The 21,084-nt window shown below is 34.8% G+C and overlaps 1 protein-coding gene across 2 annotated transcripts in view; it reads left to right on the forward strand.

Moving 5' to 3' along the window:
• htr4 (5-hydroxytryptamine receptor 4) overlaps positions 1–21,084 on the forward strand; it is a 133,151-nt gene that overhangs the window by 102,614 nt on the left and 9,453 nt on the right. The window contains exon 7 of one of the 2 annotated variants that reach the window (XM_055030817.1): positions 3,596–3,695. The exons of the other annotated variant lie outside the window; for it this stretch is intronic. Within the exon in view, the coding sequence (XP_054886792.1) occupies positions 3,596–3,659 (64 nt within the window). The 3' untranslated portion in view covers positions 3,660–3,695. The remainder of the gene's footprint in view (positions 1–3,595; positions 3,696–21,084) is intronic. 2 annotated transcript variants of the gene reach the window in all.

Consider the following 21,084-nt stretch of genomic DNA (forward strand, 5'->3'; position numbering starts at 1 on the left):
GTAAGTATATTTGCATACAGACCATAATATCATGAGACTAATTTCAAGAGGAACGTCTGAAAATGCTGATTTGACACACATTGGCCTGTCTCATCTTTTCTTTAAAAGCTTTTGGGAAAGTCATTTGGATTAATGAGGTAGAACTGGAACTTTTGAAATGTTTGTGTCCTGCTGTGACTTGCTTAAAGTTAAGAAAGTGTTTAAACAGACAGGATCATACTAACAGTCAACATGATGGTAGTAGTTTGTCAGTCTAAAACCAAAAGGTTTCAGTAAAAATAACTATTTTATTCATTCAGGCATAAATAAATGTGATTAATGGCTAATATTATTCACTTTTTCATACTACTGTTCCATTTGCTTATCATTCTGGAGGTAGAAGCTGAGGAACAAGAAAGGACAAAGCTTAAAATACTCTGCTGTGTGTGAAAGTGCATGGTGTCTTAAAACACACCTGCTTTTTGGTCGAACAGCAGCTTCTGCATCACTACAGCTCCTTTTAGAGAAACATTATACACCAGTGAAAATGACTTAAGGTACATGTTTGTATCATGTTTTTTGAGGAGTCATAACTGCACATAATTTTCACGCTTGAAAGCTTCCCTGACAACTTTGGATTTCTTAAATACGTTTTTTAATTTTTTTTTATTTATTTATTTTGTATTTTTAAACATATTCTGGGTTGAACTGTACACTAGCTCTGAAACAATACCAGCCTAAAAGGAAGTGGTGGCTGGAAGTAATATTGTCAGCTACATTCAACAGCAAACCTGTAACATACAAGTCAGGCTAACACTTGCTCTCATTCCGATGTAAAGACGACCCTTTCTGTATTGTTAGTTGTAAGTCAAAATGTGGGAAAAAAACAAACTTTTTGTCCTCACTTAAACCTGAAGTCAGTCCATTGGACCCAACAACTAAACCTGAGCCAACCAAACCCAGATACTTATTTTCAAATTATGCAGCTTTGGATAGTTTTACATGATTCAATTTACCTTTAATTTCATGATGTTTTTACTGGTTCTTAGTCAGAAACTTGGTTTTGAGCATGTCATCCCATAAAACCAACGCTTGATGTGTGTTAAACAGGAAGAGAAAGTCATGAAAATGTTGTGGATGTGCAAATCTTCATCAAGTTGTCTTCAGCTGCAGCTCCTTGCTCATCGTTTTCAGACTGAAGAAATGCAGCCTGCAGCCATAGGATGAACAAGCTGGAAGAAGTGGGCTGATTATAGGTAACAGGTTGCCATAGTATCCTGTGTCACTGGGTGCAAAGCACAATTACTGTGTGAACCGCAGAGGTATTATATGAAAAAGGTTACTGGAGAGAAGGCAACCTTTCTGAAATGTTATATAAATGAACAACCATCTGCAGGATTAACAATGCTAATGTAAAGAGAGCTGTATCTTCACTAAAAACAAATCTTATGTCAAGAAAAGACAATTAAGCCGACATTATGCGATTTCAGTCTTGGACATATATGGAGACATTACTTCTGGGAGACAAATTCATTATAGAGTCAGTCTTGTGCAGGTTTCCATGCTCTCAGCAGGTGAGACAGATTTCCTGCATAAAACTGTTTTTCATTTGGTTTGTCAATGTCAGTGTCTAACTTCTCATTAAATATTTCAGTAAAATGCAATAAAAAATAAAACAGATTTTAATTTGATGCATTTAATTTCCAGTGTTAAAATACTTCATCTTGAGCCTTTCTTTTATTTTATCTGCAGCAAAGAAATCCCAAAGTATCTAGGATATCCAGAAATCAAAAGAGCTTTTCCATTTATCTCTGTTGAATGTTGATATAATGGGAAAGAAATAACCATCCACCTCCGCCCGCACAGACTCTTCTTGTTCAATATCCCAGCCTGATTTATCTTTCAACTCGGTGTAATATAGTTAGTAAGCTTGAGGTTGCCACATTTTTCATTCTGTTGGTCCATCGCTTTCTCTCTCATCCCCTCATTATATTCACAAACTAACTTTTTCAATATGTTGATACCTGTTGAAGTCACAGTAGAATTTATTCCGAATGTCTTGGAAAGTAATATGCATATGCCTGCTTCACACTGTAATCAAAAGCAGACTGAGGTCATTACTGTAGCTGTTAGTTGGAGACAACATTTTAGAGTTTAAAAGAAAACATTTCAAAGTTTGAACTTAGTTCTGCAAGATCTGTGTGGCCATCAAGCTGCTCAGAAAGTTTTATCAAAGATAGATCATTTGATTGTGAAAGTCAGAGTAAGGATCGACTGAATCTGGTGAAAAAAATAGTTTCTCGCAAATGTACAATGCCTTGCCTTGCAAATGTTCCCATGAGTTGGATTTTCGATGTAATGTTTCTTAAATGTACGTAACAGTATTTTATGTTTCAGACCAAGCTAAAATAGCGCATGAACATGAAGAAAAAGAGTACATAGTCTTCAATTTTTCTTACAGTTAAAAATTTGAGAAGTGCAACATGCATTTGTTTTGAGCTCCCTTGAGTTTATGCCTTGTAGAAATACTTTTTCCTGCAATTTTTGGATATATCTCTACTAGCTTTACATATCTCGCAATTGGTCTTTGTTCTCCATTTTTCTTGTCCATGCAAAATAACAAAATATCACTTGTTTTTATTTTCTCTTACTTTAATATTAATTTCCTGAAAATTTCTGCTCCAGACTGAACTTGATAAGGGCTTAAATGTGGTTTTGTTGTGCAAATGTATGAATATTTATTGCTGAGCATGTGACCCAAATCATCTGGTCATTCCTGCAGTTAGTTTTGAGATTTGACTGCTGGTAATGAAGCTCATACTTTACTACTTTACATCTTAGTTTTACTACTATAAGTATTTAATCTATTGTACTGCATATAAAATATAAAAATATGATATAGTCTGTTATTTAACATTATCTGCCTCTCACGACATACACTCAGGTTTAAGGTTGAAAACTTTGACAAACAACGGTAAAATGAAAGAAATATATTCAATTGAAAGTTATATTTATGCACATCGGGTTTCCTTTTTCTTCCGTTGTTATTGAGAAATTATTTACCATATATCACAATCATTAAGACGCTCACAGATTTACACACCCATTCTGAAGTCTTTCCTGCCTGCTGTCTGATGAATCCTCTTGGCGTAAACTAACCTTGTTTTTCCTTTTTCTACTCCTCCCTTTCTTTCTCCTGGCCCCTCCCTCTGTTACAACCATCCTTAATTACTCCTTTAATCTTGTGTTTTGTGCATTTTTTTCCCATTTCTTGGTACATCATCACATTTTATTTTTTCTTGATTATTATTTTTTCTCACATTATTGTTTCTACATTTGTTTTTTCTTAACTGCCTTTTTCTGACACTTTTTATTATTGGATCCACTTTATTTTCATGCCCTTTCTTTATTCTCTGAAAAACAAATAAAAAATGAAATAAAACAATTTCTTCATTGTTTTACCCAATTTATACCTTTCTTTTTTGCATCATTTTACCTGTCATTTATTTTTCTCATCCCTTATTGGGATTGTACTTTTATTTAAATTTTTCATCTCTTTTTGTTTGATCCACTTTCTCCTTTACTTTTCCTCTTCCTCCCTCTCCTTTTTCTCCAGTGGCTGCTCCTCTGCCTCCAAGCTGTTGCTCTGGTTCTGCAACACCAGACCAGTGCCTGTCTAGCTGCTGTATTTCTAGGGAACCTCAAGGTTCTGTCAAGTGAGTCTGTCAAGCTTTACACACCGAGACACAAGCAATGAAGCTGAAGATTTCTAGATGCATCTCATTAACTTTAGTGCCTTCTAAAAGTTTCTTTATTCAAGTAATTTTATTCATAAAAGAAAACACAAAGCATTCAAATTTGTGTCTGTCTATTATGATAACTTTTGCTTAGTACTAAGACTTAAGTTAAAATTGTCCAGCAGACAAGTCACAAAAGAGCAAAAAAGAAGGAAAAAAAATGCTGGCTGTTCAAATATCTATATTCAAGCATATTAATGGAAAGTTGAGTGGATGAAAAAAGTGTGGTTAAAAAGGGTCCAGAAAAACAGGAATAACTAAATATTAGGTTTTAATTTGCTGTAACCCACAATCATTAAAATTATCAATCTGGATTAACACTAACAGACGTTACCTAGCTTTTGAATTTTAGCTATGTCCAGCCATATCAATTTGACAAGTTTATGTGATTTTGATAAATGTTTTAAAAGTGTATGAAAACCCATTAGATTAAGCTATGATTTGCCATTCACATTATGCAAAAGTTGACACTGTGTTGCAGTTTTGGCAGCATTCTTATGTTACTATTCCTACCATGTATTTAGATATTTTACTTATTATAAATACTGCAGCCATATACATATACAAAGCCAAACATCAACATGCAACAAAGCAACCAATTATGAACGACTGTTTTTTATACACTGAGTATTCATTTCATTCATTTTATCAGACTCCAGGCTTCGATTTAGGATGTTTAATTAAAAGTTTACAATCAATCCATTTGTTGAAGATCTTTCTTGTCAATTATATTAAATAAATAATTCATTTGAAAATTATTTTTTTCACAAGATGTTTTCTAGAATATGCTATTTCAAGTAGGAAGTTAATTTAGTTAGGCTAACAGTGCCCACAGTTTAAAATATAGGGTTGTGCATGGCTTCAGGACATTTCAGAACAGGGAGTGTACTTTCCTGAAAACCTGAATGCAGTATATTACTTCTATTATTAGATAGTTCTTAGGTATTACTGAATGTGTATTATCATCTCTTGAGGTCTTGGTTGAGGTGACGGGAGACTGACAGACAGAAGAGCCAGCTGAGCCGAAATGAAAACTGCTCAATTTACTGGCCGATGCAGTTCTACTCTGAACCCTCTCACTTTGAACAACCTGTTCAAAGTAAGAGGGCAAAAAATGTAAAATTTGCTAAAAGGTTTAAAATCAATCGTTTTGAAGAAAATCATTGTAGAGGTGAAGATCCTCCTCATCTTAACGTGTCTGAATGATTTAAGAGTCTGAGAAACTTTGCAAAGCGCTCTGAGAATGATTTGAGAAAAACAAAATTTGTCACCATTAATATTCGACAGCAATTAGTTTGAACATATACTGCCAGGGCATTTATTAGCCTGTCATACATTTATAGTTATTTAAAGAAATGGATTCAGGGCAGACTGTTGCAGCAGTTATGAGAGATTCATCAATATGTAGCAATTTATTTAGACTACATAGAGGACAATGACCACATTTTATGGTGTCAATATGTTGTTGTGCTTACAATTTCTCAAATTAGACCATGTTGTTGTCCACTGTACACTTTTCACTAAGAAAATCACCATAGGATGTATAAATGAATTTGGATAAAGGTGCCATAAATCATGCTAACAGAAAAAGAAAAATGAAAAACAAAAAACTGAAATAATAAAAAAAAAAAGAAAAGAAAAACAGCCGAAGGTAGAAAAGCAAGACATTTACAGGACATGCAGCTTCCAGCTTGATTTCAATTGAGAGGGTGATAAAACAGGAAAATTGAGAAGAATACCAAAGAGATTAAAAGTGGTTTCAAGCAATGGAAGCCAATCTTTTTACTGTCCCTCCTCTGTCCACTTTGTCCACTTAAATCACCCTGGACCCCTCTGATGCACTTGTGGCTACACTGGCAAGATACTTGGTTCTAATTACATCACTATTCAACACGGTTCGTCTCTCTGGGGGGCTTTTGAGGCTGCAAGACATCAAGGAACACACCCGTACACACACACCTATACATGCACACACGTTGGAGAATTCATTTTGTCACATGAAAACAATGTTCTTTTAGAGTATACAACATCAAGGTTTATTTTCCAGGTTTACAACAACCACAAACACTTATCATTATAAAAAGTATATATCTGTTATGCTCACATGTTTACATACAATATTTTTGGGCATGAATGTCCTAATAGTTTGTTTATGACAATGTTGGTGTCAAATGAATCACCCTTTTCTGGAGTGGGCTGACAGTACAACAAACAACTTTTTGAATTTTAAAAACAAAAATTATTTTCACAAAAAATACTGTTAATATTTTCTGTGGTGTCAAATGTACAGTTTCATATTTTTTACATTAGAATATTATTGAAAATTCAGTAACTCAATGCACTATGTTAAACACATATAGATTAGTTATATGGGTTTTATTAGTGTTAATTATGATGATTTTTTTGCTTGCAACTAATAAAGGCATTACATTTACATCAGAACAATAAAAAACTAAAAATAAAGAAGTATTGGCTCAGAGAAAAGAATACCTACTTAAAATAACTTTTAAAAGTCACATTTAATCCATTAACAGCCTCATCAAAACACATGTTGATTACTTTTAAGATATGATTATAGACATACATCACCACCAATATTGGCTGAAGTTTTTTTTTTCTTTTTTCTTTTTTTTTTTTTTTTTACAAAACATTGATGACACATGATACAAAGTGATACTTGTTTTATTTAGACCAGATAAAAGCGTACAACTTTGAAATTTATGCATTCCTGCTCTTGATATATATATATATATATAATATATATATTTTTATTCCTAGATTATTTCTATGTTTAGTTTGTCAATAAACAAGAGATGCTGACAAGTTTTAGCGGTGGAACTTTAACATAGCTTGTTGCAGACTCTAGCGCCATTTTAAGAGCTATAAGTGTGAATGTTGTCATAGCTCTTTAAATGGTACTGCAGTATGCATTCAGATAATCGTCTGCCTGAAATGAACCTCCTTCACTGGAAGATATCGCAACAGCATGCTCCAACCAATAGCTGAACTGTCTTTGCTCCTGAAGATACACCTTTCAATGTTCTCCATGAAGTTCTTCAGTCATCTTTCACTGCTATTGTGATGCGGTTGTTCATTCTTTAAGAAGTAAAGGTCTTATCTTTTTGCACGTTATGAGCAAAGAATTGCTGGACTCACTTTATTGATCATTTTAGTCCCAAGAAAGTGAGAAAAAAAACCCAATCATGTCAGTCAGAACCTTCTCATCTGTGGGTAGCCTTTTTTTATGTTTGTCCCAAAGCTGTAAACTCTCAGAATAAAAATAATAAATCTAACATAATGTTTGACAGAGGTTAACATGGCCACCAGTGACAATCTCTCTTCAAAAGACCTGTCAGTGAATGCAGTCACTCACTTTTTTGATTTATTTGTAGCGGAAGTGGACTATCTTGGCTGAGCTTTGCGTTTCTCCATTGCATAAAATCCCATTGAACTACAATGTCTGGTAATATATTCATATCCTCTAAAGGTTTCCAAATTTAGTCGCATTACAACCAGAAGCCTGAGTGTTTTTAATTATGCCTTTTTGTGTGAGACCAACAGTAGCAACATGTTTTTGGAGTGGGAGGAAAGTGATACATTGCATGGTTCAAAATATTTTGCAGTGAAATCAAAAAAAAAAAAAAATGACATTCAGTTCAACTATTTTTAGTCTGATATAACTGAATGAAATCAATTTCAGCATATTATGTTCTAAAGTAATCGAATTAGTAAACAGATGCCAGTTCTTTAATCTCAGGAAAAACTGAAGGCTTAGGTTATAAATCATCCTCAGCTCTCAATATGTCATGGAGCACTGTTAATGTCATCATTTTAAAAATTAAGAATACATTGCATAACTGCAAACTGTCCATCAAAACTCACAAGTTGAACAAGGAAAGCTTTGATTAAGCCCCTTCTCCTTGCTTTGGCTGTAACCTGTTTCCACAGTCAGCCCTGCTTGAATTCATCTCCATTTGCAAATACTCCACAGTTTTTTTGTTTTGTTTTTTCCTGATTTCTGGAACCACCTCAGCAGTGGCAAGAGCTTGGCCAACATGGGTATGACATGCAAGTGATTTGATTGGCACCAGACTGCATTTGTTGATTGGCCTGTGGATTTATGTCACTGCATGAGTCCAGACCTAAATCTAATTGAAAAAAATAGCTGCTTACAGTTGCTCTCCACCTAGTTTGACTGAGGTGGAGCTTGATTTGCTGAAAAGAATTGGCAAAAACGTCAAACCCCTTGTATGCACAGATTGAAGAGACCTATCCCAAGAAACCTGCTGGTATAAATCCAGTGAAAACGTTTTACAAAGTACTAACTTGGAGGCTGAATGCTTATTAGAAAATATATTTCTATTTTGTAAAAATTTGGGTTTTGCTGCAGTAGCTGTATTTTGTGTGCAAATCACTTCCATTTGCAAGTAGTCTTGAATCTATTCCCATTACAAAAAACAAATGATGTCATAAGGTCACATGGATTATGGCATTTATTGCTGTAGTGTTTTTTTTTCATATCTGAAAAATCCTTTCTTTGTGGTAAGCCAGTCACTACATGTTTTCTTTACTTAGCCTTTTCGTGGACCCTGTTGTTCTCAGGTTAAATTGTGTGTGTGTTTCCAGCTGTTTCTGCTGCTCCACTGTGTGTTTTAGCTGCTGTTCAAACATTCAGTGAACTCTGGAGGAGATATTCTGTGGTGTGTTTTTCATTTTTATAGGCTACCCATGTTTGGTGTTATTACTGCTTGTGTTTATGGAAAAATAATTTTATGAAAGTCTATTATGGCAAGCTATTTTAATTTGTAAAATAAAATTAACAAAAAACTTGAGTCTTCAACTCAGTATGACACCAACACTGAGAGAGACAATTTTACTGGAATGGGGAGATGGAAACAACTAGCACACTGATGCTGCAGAACTGATGATCATCAATTTTGTTCAAATCACCAATATGATTCGGGCAAAATTGCAGCATATTATGAAGGTTTAGGTTATAAATCATCCTGCCAATGTTAGAATAAATGTGATCATTTGAATTTTGTATTTTTAGCCTGTTTGTGCCAGTTTCATAGACATGATAAAATATTTTTTTTCCCTCATTTAACTGTAGGTATTTTTTGCATCTCTACTTTTTGGGGTGTGCTTAGTTTTAACAAACTTTCTTTTTTTTTTTTTTTTTTTTCCAAATAGCAGTGTCTATGTGTGCATGCTTCTGTGTGTTATACTTTAGGTTGGGTTCAGATTATTGTGGAATTTGGTGTACATGTCAATTAGACTTCAAAATCCTTTCTTACCTTGATTCTTATCAAACATCTATTGAATAAAGAAAAACACAAATTCATCTTAATGTACCCAAAATGTTTTAGGCACATTAAACAGTAGGGACCTACTGTTAGAAAAGCAGAGGATTAGCCAGATGATGTCCAGATGTCTTGCACTCATCCAAATTTTGTGTGGAATTTAGGATCTTCACTTTTTTCTGCCAAGGCATACTTCGGTAGACACTGACTTCAGACACATTACTCTTTAATATTACACTCTTTATTCATGAAAAAATCTATAAACCGAAATAGAGATTTTGTTTTAGTTTTGAGTTCGAGCAAAGAATCGTATAAAATAGGAGTTTGTCATTCCAGTTTTTGCGAGCCCAACAGTTTTAGACATGTCTGTGGTCCAACGCTAATCAATCCCAGCACACACAAAAGAATATGTTTTTGAATTTCAAATAAAATTGTCAGCAATTTATCTTTGTGGTGGCATGTGCTGTATCTTATCACCTTGCAAGTGTTTGTGGACGTCAATACAATGTTCTAAACTCTATTAACATCCTATGTATGGCGTACAAGAAGACCTTCTGGTCAACTTGACCTTCCCTGAAAGCTCTGGCCAAACTTCAGTAGCCTCTGTTGTGGTTGCTGGAACAGTCTGGTCTTCAATATTAAATCCTGATCCTACAAATTCAAATTACTTTCAAACCTATGTGTCATTGTCCACCATAGTTGGGTCTGGTGGCAACAGTGCATTCTGAACATGTGGACTGATCATCAAAAGAGTTGCCCTCAATCAGTAACCACATTAAAGTGGTCAGGAAGGATTTTCACTTCCTAATTGAATTGACTCGTTGTGTGGGCCGCTGTCTCTTCACCACTGCGTCACCCCAGTCTCCCTTTTCTTTGTTTCTCTCTCCATCTTTCCCTCCGTCTTTTTAGAAGAGAATGCAGCTTCACTAAGATGAAAACAACAATTACTATAAACAAGATGGATGCATCTGGCCCACACATGCATACACACACACTATAAGTCTGCATAAACAGCCTGTAAGTGGTTTACCACAGCCACATGTGCATGTCTGTGTCCAACATCCTTGGTTCAACTTGGCGCATCTGTTGCCACAGTGGTTTAATATTCTAAATCATGCAACATTGTAAATCATCCAGAGACGTAATATGAGAATAAAAAATGTAAGAATAAGTTTGCATGTGAAGCATGTCACCCCGAAGCTCAGCACTTTTACCTGTGTGTACTCAGAACCACAAAATCAAAGTTTTTTAATGGATTGTGGGACTTTGCCAATGTATTCTGCAGTTTCTAATACATATTCATATTATTGGGTATAGTATTGACTTTACCTTACCTCATGACACCAGCTATTAATAAGGTTGGGCTGCTATTTAAGGTGCTTGTCTCTAGAGCCAGAGTTGAATGCGTTCCCTTTTTTGATGTGTTCCCTTTTTTTATTTACTTAGTAGATTTTTTAGCAGCTCTCATGTAGTTTCCAATTTGTGGGATCAAGGGAGATTATGATCTCTGACATTCCTGAAGGAAAGTAAAATGACTTTGCAAAACTACAGTGAGCAGCAGTAACAGTTACAAACAATCCTAATTTTCCAGATTTGCTACTTGAGATCATTTCAAGCATCAGCTTGTAGACAGATAACCTTACATTTGACTCCATTCAAATGTAAGGGACTCATGTTAAATCATTTTCTAATTGCATTTTTATGTATTTAACATGAAAACTGAAGCCCATAGAATCTGGGATGAAGCTCCTTTGGGTGTTATGCAACTTTGAGGAGTATTATGTACTGTATTCTGACGCTGGGGTGAATATCCTGAGAAACTTTGAAGCTGCTCTAACTGTTTGCAACTGACTTTAAATAAATAGCTTAAAATGTGCTTGGAATATTTTACTTTAAAATCATACATTGGCAGCAAGGGTGTTCAGCAAATGTATATAGTTTTTTCTGGGATCAACTCAGATATCAGCTCACATTTTTTAAAGTAATTTTGAACATTTGTTTCATATCCATGGCTTCTTAAACATACTACAGGATCTTAAATATTTTAAATCCCTGTGATGGACCGTCACATTTCTGCCTTTTTCCTTTTTATTTTCCTAATTATTATTTTTATCAAAACTCAGACATTAAATTACATTTTATTTCCAGCACCTGCTGTTATTAACCAATCATTTTGGTGGAGTTTGATGTGGTAAACCAAAATGTGTTTAAAGTCTGGAATTCTTTGAACTTTCCATCATGGAGTCCTAGCGGGAATATCAAACAAAGTCTTTCGCCAAAAATAAAGCTGTGGCCTGTGTGGTTGGCACTACTGTGATTAGCAATTAGGCAACAGAGACAAAGCAACCGAAGCTCAAATCTTGATATGCAGCAAAAAAGCAGTATTTGTTTACCCTTTATTTTACTTTTTTTTACATTCCTTTATTCTTGGTTACACACAATCCTTTTCCTTGTTTTGCTGACTCACAAATTCAGAAAGCCAATACATAAACCTGTGCTCACACACATATTGACTTTCTCTGAGGTTTTATTCATGATTACTCTGCATCTGTTTATGCAGGCCTGTTTATTTTCTTCTTCCTGAGCTTCATGTAAATATGAACTTATTCTGCCTCGTCTCACGGGACTCCACTCTGCAGGGACGTAATTTTTCCTTCCTGCCAGGTATGGAGCTCAGCTTGGCAGGAAATTTTCTACTTTCCCTTCTATATTATTCATGTTGCCTCAGTCAGAGATGTGTGGTGTGTGAACAGGCAGAGACCCTTATATAGTGAAGTATTTGGTGTCAAAAGAGGTTTATAAAGAACAAAGGCAAAAATAGGTTGCTCTGTATCGATCCAAAGTTGCCTAAAGTAAAACATTAAAAGGTAAGAAAAGTTTGAATACATAGTCAATGAACCAGCCAGAAATTGAACATTAATTTATTCAGCTGTTAGAGGCTTTGTACTTAATTTTCAAGCAATTAAAAATTTTAACTTCGATTTTATCTGGAGTGCTTCTCAATCTACATGGACTCAGTGTTGTCATTTTAAACCTTAAATACACATAAACTACATATTGTTCCCATAGCTGTTAATTTTAAAAAAATAATAGCTTGAAATATTTCATTTCATGATCTTTATAAAGTATAATGAAATGAAGATCTTGCATCATCACTCCAGATGATGCAAGAAATATTGCATTTCTATGCAATATAATTTTTTTTTAGATCTGCCTGTGTATGCTGTCATTTTTGACCATAACTATTTTGCATAGTTAATAAATGAGAATTTTTTTAAGCAAGAATAGTTGGCAAGAAAAGTGTTTATCCAGTGCATTAGTCAATGAAAAGGTGTGGATGAATTTCTGCAGCAGTAAAAAGTGTGGTGTGTGTACTTTTATAAGAAGCTTCCTCATCATCAACTGCAAAGCACAAGCAAAATGAAATTGTATTCCTCTTTTTGTTTTGGAAAAACATGGATTGTTCATTCCAGGTCCTTGCGAGATGTTTGCTGTTGCAACCAGAGCAGTGGAAGAACTTCTTTGGCAGTTGTGCTGCTCAAAACATCACAGTAAATTAGGATTCTTGGAGCATTGCCAGTCTAGTCTGGGCATGATCAGGTTGAGTGGCAGCTGTATAACATGGACCCAGATGTTCTGCCTCCACAATAATACAGACACAAGTCTCAAATAAGGCAATTATTATTTGATTAAGTCAACTAATCAGCTAATTGGATTTTCAAACTGAGGAAATGATTCAGCTGTTTGATTGTGGTGTATTAGGGAAAAGTTGCATGACCCTGGCCTTTGAGGCCTGCAATTGCTGAACCCTGACATGGTGCAATCTTAGTCCAATATGGAGGTGCCCGAATGCATTACTATTTGCCTGTTAAACTTTTAAAAAATAGAAGTCCCACTTTAGAATCTTGAAAACTTTATTTTTTAAGTCATGCTGCATTGGTAGTTTTCTGGGAAATAGAAGTCATTGTCTGTCCTATTAAAAGACAATTATCAAAACAAGTTCATATAGCATAAAAATAATGCTGTAGAAGTAGTTTGTGTAGTGTTTTTAGTTAGAATTGGTGTAATATTGAACATTTTATGAAACAGAAAGATGCTATTTTGATTTATTTCTTGTTTAATTCTAATGAAGGGCAGAAAAATTAAAATTTAAAGAGCATACCAAGTACTTAACTCCAAAAAAGAAGTATTTTAATACTATTAATTAATCAAAAACACCACATCTGATTTGTACCTTTCCTGGACTTGTCTTCCACCAGGCAGAGGAATCTAATGAATAATGCAGATCTAATTTGTGACCCATTTAGCCATTTTGTTTTAAGCAAATGGTAAATGACTCAATGACAAAGTGGTTCAGTTTCTGTTCACCATTCTCCCTTACTCTTATTTCTGATTCACATACTTTCCATAGTTTTTTATAATGCTTAAACACATTAGTTTGCAACTTTGCTTCACTTACTATCCTGGATTTTTTTGTGTTAGCATTACGTTACAGTTTCCATCTACTTATATGTTCAGGTTAAAGCTACTTCTGGACTATTGGCTGAACTTGTTTATTTTGTTTCAAAGTATATTCATGGCAGTTGTTTTCCTTTTTACTCACGATTGTTTGTCTCTTGTAGATCTGCAGCAGGGCAGGAGTAGGGGAGGGGCTGGTCCAGTATTTCCTGCTTCAATGGTTGGACGATGTCATTGAGTACCTTGTTGGGTTCTACCAATCAAAGGGTTTTTCTTGGAGTATAGCTTTGTTTGTTTTTCTTTAAAGTAACTTTTTGATTTATCTTCTATTACATGGATTATTTTGCAGACTATTTCATTATGTATATGAGTTTGTAAATTAGATTAATAATTTTATTCTTGTTTCTCTGTTTAGACTTTCTTTTATTACCTGTTTAATTGTGGCTTGGTCCACTCCAGTGCAGGTTTGTTGCCAATTGGCTGTAAAAACAGTGAGTTCTTTGAAGCTCAGGAGGGATGTCAAAGTCAAACGTAACAAAAGTCATCTAAAGAATCTGGAACTGGTGGCTGATTATGTTTTTGTTCACCTTGCTGATTTTTGACCACACTACTTTACAGACTTACAAGAATCCCTATACAAATGTTAAGCAAACATAATTCTCCTTTAAACCTTTGTTTTGTTTTTTGTTTCAAAGTACCAAGCTATTTAAGGATAAGTTTTCTAAATGCCTAAATGGATTAAAAAGATCAACTTGCTTCAAATAGCTTCATGTTAGGTATTTTTCCAATGTCTCTTAACAGTGAAAACTATGTATACAACATTTTGGTTGAAGGGAGCAGACACCAAAAGAACCAAGCCTGTCACAGCATAATGCTCACAGACTATCTGGTACACGGGGGATCATTGTTCAGACACAAAAACAAATTTTGGTTTGTGGACTTTATCGAATATGAAATGTTTACCAGTACACAACCAAATGAAGTTTACAGTAGTATTAACTCTCTTTGTCATTCTGGGGATAATGTGTACTTATATAGAGGAAAGATCTAGTGACACCAAACATGTCATTGATTTCTAAAGTTATTTTGGTTGTGTTCGAGACAAGAACACAAACAATGGATTGTTGTTTATAGAGAAAGCCAAGACAGTTCTGTTCTAATTCTGAAATTTTCTTTCATATAAAACCAGATATATTTACCAAAAGTTGCGATCCTTATTTTTTATCTATACAAAGCGGCAGCAGAATGATGACATCATGAAGGAAGATGCTTACTCCAGTTGAGAGACAAAACAATTTCGGAAGCCAGTGGAAAAAAACAAACTCTTGCTTCAAAATCTTAGCTCTGAATATCATTGATAATCGACAGAGTCATGAACCTTTGAGACTCAAACATCAAGTCCTTGCAATGATAATAACCTCAAACCATGCAATGCTTGAAAAACAAAATATAAAGGGCGACTAACTTCTTAGACTTGTGTTAAATTATACAAATTATTGACACAACATTTGAGTTGATAAAAGAAATAATCCAAATGAATGAACATGATCTTAACTATACTGACAAGATTGAATAAATAAGTATAAATATGCCAGTATATACTTAGCTGTGCTAAGATAAAATAAATTAAGGTAAGATAACAGCCAAGCCAGGTTTAACGACAATAAGCAAAACTCAGGTAAGCTGAGCTTAAATTAACAAAACTAAATTATAATAAGAAAAGTTAAAATCAATTGAAATTAGCTGAATTAAGATACAACTAAAGGAGGAGGTGACAAAAACCACAAGTAGAACAAATAAAATGCAAAAGGAAAACAAATTAGGAAAAGACTGAACAACAGCAATACACTGAAATGTCCTCTGAATAAATGTGTCAATCTTTCTCAAAATAGTACAATTGTTTCTAAGCCTTGCGAATCTACATCGATTTGTAATGTTTTAGCACTGTAATGTCATAATTTCTGCTCAGCTTTCTTGATCTCCCATCATGCCATTTCATTAGGTTGTGGTATGAACTTTGACTAGGTCAGTACAAAACCTTGCAGTTAATGATGATTTCTTTCACTATGACTTTGTCTTTTATTTCTAACTCAGTATAACTCCATGCAGCTCCACAGAACTTAGCAGTTGCTTCCAGCCCTTTTCAAACCTTGAACTCTTTTGCTGCTAATTGTAGTTGAAGCCACATTTATCCCTCCAGCCAGCTGCTCTGCAGACTTGTCCAATTTTCACGGCAGGTTGAAATGGAGGTGAAGTTAAAAGATTGGCTATATCAATGCTCTGTTGTGACATAACAGACAAAAAAAAATGTTTTTTGCCAGTGTAGGTGACACTCATTTGTCCAGACAGGCACGCTGGCTGGTTATCTAACAGGAAATAATAAGGTCCAAATCAGTAATGGAAAAACAAAACACTTTCATTCCACAGATGTTCATTATTTCTACTTTAAAGAGAACTGCTATGAAGTATGATCAGTGTACTGTGAAACATGCTGTGGCAGTCGGGGTGGGGTTTAGAACACAAACTGTCAAGATGTTTCATTCTGTTTCAGATCTAGTCTTTTAAACATGTTGTACTCCTAATTGACTGTGAGAGCAGTAAATTTAAAGAGTTGTAAATTATCTAGTATGATTGAGACATCACTATTATTATTATGTTAATTACTATTAATATTTCACTATTTGTTTAAATTAAATAGGTTTCATGAGAATAAGTTTATGGTGTTTTTGGAAGAGAAATCATTTTCAGGTTTCTGCTCTCCTTTCAATTTGTTATTCACATTGTGGATTCATTAAATGGACACATTTATACACCTTGGAGGTGGAAATTAAGCATGAAATATGCACAATTTGTTAGGAGGTTTTGGTTTCCATGCATGTCTAACTTTGGTTTGAGTTAAATAATTCTCAGCTATGATCCTTTCTAGTTACTTCTACATTACCCTTTTTTGCCTACTAATGTGGAATTTATCCACTGTTATTCAGATGCTGTTTGTTCTTAATTTCAAATCTGCTGGAGCCAGGGCTGCAGTTCATCACTGACTTGTATAAAACGATAGCATGTGGCACACTACGAATGAAAACATGTCAGACTTTCAGGCGAGAAAAACCCACAGCAGGATAAGGTATCTTAAAGTAAAAATGATATTACTGAGTGGAGAATTGGAAACTGCAGAAGAATTGGAATAATTTGAAGACAGACAGATGGCTGTATTTCTGTGCACAAAAGTTGGTGAATTTTGTAAAACACACATATAACTGGCATACTTATGTGGCACACTGTGTACTTTCAGCCCCACACATACACAAACACACACAATGTGGCGATTTCTTGTCATTCCAGTCATGTAAGCAATTAGCTGAGGAACGCTGTGTTGCAGATATCAGCCATCCAGAAATAATCAAATGAGATCCAGCAGTACACCGATCTTAGTCCTAAAAATTACACACACTCTCTCAGACACACATGATATCATCATGTCATTATTATTGCTCGGCTTGCTTGAACTTTGTGTCATTAGTATCTCTTGTTTGAGAATTCACCTCCCACACTCTTGTTCTGGCAATTGTATGCCCAGATGTGGCATGGTATACACAAGCAGGCATATGTGTTGTGTTGCCTTGTGTTCCCTGGAGTCCTTCAGATTTCACCCCTGTGCCCTTGTGAATGTGTCCAGGCAGAAGTCTGGATTAATGTCCTGAGACAAACAGAACAGGAGGTTCAGTGTTTTCAGCCTCAGTGCTGCTCACCTCCACACTGCAAGTCAGTGTTCACTACCGTTGCCTGAGAAATGGCCACTAAGTGTTTTATCTGTTCACAATGGCAGTTTAAAGGTAAGGTGAAAGGTATAAAGGCCGCCCGGTATAAAAACGCTTAAATCGGACTCAGCAATAATTACAGTACACTTATTGAAAGAAAATTGCAAATAATTTGTGCATTCTTTTGAGGAATAGAAAAGCATAAAAAATTGTCATCTTCAGTAACATTTTTGAGCAGAAATAATGTGGAAAAACAAAAATATATGTTTTGTTTTTTCATAAAAACCTGGAGTATTTCTTGCCTTATTTTTTCAATTTTAGTCAAATTTTAACAAAATGCTCAACCCTTCTAAACCTCATGTATTGTTTAGCAAATGCACACATTTATGTAAGTAATGAATGAACAGGACAAAAAGCCTTTTGCCTTTCAAACTACTGACAAATACTATAATTTGCATAAGGTGATTGTAGAGAAGAGCTGGACAATATATCACTTGCAATATTAATGTGTGCAATATCACAATTGCAAAGGACTGGTTAAATCCAATATTTGGTAGGTAGCTGTATTTTATGTGCAATGCATGTTAATTCTGCGCAGCAATAATATTTTTGACCTGTTGGACGGACTTCCCCTGCCCTCAATTCCCACATATGATTTATATTACTAGTGGTTGAGCGGCTATAGCTCAGGACAATTGAGGTGAGGTAAGTGTGATAAAGAAAAAGTATGAAAATAGTATTAAAAATAGATGTGTTTGTGACCAAAATATGTCACAGTTTACAGCAGTTCCCTAACAATGAGCTTTGGAGATGTATTTTACATTTCTTACCGTCGTGCTCACTGTGTGGTGGCAAGATAAATTTGGGACCTCATTCAGTCTCGTCTGACACAGCTCCAGTTTAAAACTTTTTAATTATTGCTATGCCTCATATACCATGTTGCAAGTTATGGATTACTTATTAAAAGTTTTTAGAAATAAGTCAACCCAAAAAGTGCAGCATAAACTACAAACATCCTTAATATTTCTGCAGTTCTTATTCAATATATCACAGATAAATGTTGTCTTAATATTAAATTTTTCTTGCATTGGGCAGCATAAAGGCTATAATATCTGAAAAACAAACACACAAAGGGAACAAATAAAATTGCTGACTCCAATCTAGTATTGGAAGTTGTTTTGGGGGAAAGTCTGTAGTGATGTTCTACCATAGTTATAGGACTGATTTTTTATTTTTTTTTTTCATTATTAGCCGCTGCAAAGAATCATATATGCACCAAATAAATGTAATTTTCTTTGTTGTTTGCTCACTGATAAATGCTGTCTTTGCCTTACCTGCTGCCCCATAATGACACCATATTGTCCTTTCTTTGCTTTGGTGTTTCTAATTATGTAACATTTAGACATCACAGCATAAAACAAACGACGTACATGGCAGAGCAACTATGTTAAATGAGTCCAAACTACAGACATTGTAGCTGTTTTGAATTAAACCAACATACAATTTTCCCAGAGGAAGCAATGGTACTTGTGCATATTAATGGCACTTTTGTTAACTTCACCTAATGGTAAACTTTATTCAAACTTATTTAAAGTTTACCAATACCAAATTAACTTTTGAATTAGCAGAAATAAATTCTTGAAATACATCACTTTGTGTGGGATGAATCTTTATAATATATAAATTTTACTGGAAAGTTTAATTTATCAAGAAGCACTTAAAGAGCTTGGTACCTGCCCAAGCTTAACTACAAGGAATAGCTTAGACTTTACCAACCCTAATTATGAGATACGTCACAAAGGGAAGTTTTATTATTGACTGTATGGCTAGAGATGCCCCTCTTTGCTGACTATTTTTATCACAGTGTTGAGAACCAGCATCAGTCTCAGTGGAGTTTGGACAGAGTCAAACTGATCCCTCTGAGCCAGAAAACATTTCCTCAAAGAGAGGAAGGAAGAAATGAAAAGTAAAATAACAAGCTGACCTGGCTCAAACACTTTGATGCATCTGATGCTTCACCTCATCATGACCCCAGAAAACCAAGGTTTCAAAATGCCTCCTCTGTTTTATCTGTCTGTCCAAACTGTTTGTTTGACCAAATAAGAATGTTTTTGTTTGAACTAAGCAACATTGTGCAAATTAGCTGCTTTTCCACACTGCTCAGTGGGGAGTTTAGCTGTCAATTGATTATAATGGGTGAAGAAGGTGAGGCAGGACTGTGGTGTTTTACATGCTGATGAAGAACTCAGGCTGAGAGGAGCATCCTCTTAGCGCCGTTTTAAATTTTCAGTTTATTCTCACCTGCCTTTGTTTCCTTTTTTTTAATGCTCTGCAGAGCAAAACCGCATCAGATTCACTTTTCTGACTTTCTTCTTTTTACATCATTTTTAACAAGTCAAAATGCTTTTAGAATTTGTGAAGCTTATCCATTTTCACTCAATCCAAAGACTCAACACTGAAGCCTCTTTGGTTACATTTTCCAAAAAGGTGCCCTCCAATTCAAACAAAAAAGCAAAGTGAAGCACGTATTATTGGTGTAGGTTGGACTTTTTTCCAAAGTCTGTTTTGAATATCTGTGTCTTGGAGAGCTTATAAGGAGTCCAGATTTATCAAAAAGGTGTAGTAGATTTGTCCACATCTCCAAAATCTCAAATCATCTTCAACACATTTTAAAATGTTATGAAGTTGAAGAAAGGTGATTGAACAATTTTGCTGCATTTACTTAACTAAAATCACAGACATTAAAAACCACAACAAACTTCAATTTTGGATATTGAAATTATGCGGTTTCAGAATTACTTGTTTTTTGTGTTAAGCTTAAGGATACTGTAATATAATGTCAGTAAATGTCACTGCTATATAAACTTAGCAATAAATTGCAGTGGAGTGAAAACTGACTGGCTTAAAGGAGGAGCTACTTGTAAAGAAACATTAAACTGAGAATGGAAAATGCAATAATCAGCTTTCTCCAAACACTGTAATGCTTTATATGACAGAGGCTCATAAAGCAGCAAGAAGCTACAGTATGTTGTCAGAGATAGGCAGAAGTACAAATTCAACCAATTAACCATGAGCTTTAAGTGTTTAATTAATATTTTCAGGTGCTAATGTTCTTTTGAGTCTTCCAATGTCAGCCCCAAGCTTTTTAGAACTAAAAATGTTCAGAGTTTTGAAAGAATTGAGAAACTTTCTTCCTCAAACCATATATAAAATCTTCTTGGTTCTGAACCACTGAGAAAATAACACAGACCTGTGCTGCAGCTTTCCTTTGGTATTTCACTTTCATAGTTTATCTTCTGCAGATTGGTTTCTTTGGCCTCTGCAATAAATCTCCAAGGTCTTCTTAATGGTTTTTGACATCTTTCCAGACCAGCTTCACCAAACAGTGGAGTTGGAAAAATTGCCAGAAAGATTACATTTTCTGAAAGTCCTCTTTCCTTAATTCTTCAGGGTGATACATGTCAGAAAAGCTGCTTATACTTAGTCTCAAGTCAAAGTTCATGCTTTTCTCAACTTAGATTCGAGAGTGAACATTGTGGCTTCAAAGATCGTCAAATAATATTTGATTGAAGTAGTAAGCTGTTTTAATTTCTCATAGAATAGAATCATCTCATAATATGCAATGACAACTGACTAAAAGCGTTAACTGTTCTATACTTGTTCTATGATTCACATCAGAGAGCAGACATCTGCGTTTTAAGTGGTCTTCCCATCAATTCTACCTAATAATCTTTGTATAGTAATGTAAACCATCCCACATGCTACCCTGACCATGTTGATAGTGATATG

Source organism: Poeciliopsis prolifica, unplaced genomic scaffold (genome assembly GCF_027474105.1).
Source record: "Poeciliopsis prolifica strain line A6 unplaced genomic scaffold, Auburn_PproV2 SCAFFOLD006, whole genome shotgun sequence".
Lineage (NCBI taxonomy): Eukaryota > Metazoa > Chordata > Actinopteri > Cyprinodontiformes > Poeciliidae > Poeciliopsis > Poeciliopsis prolifica.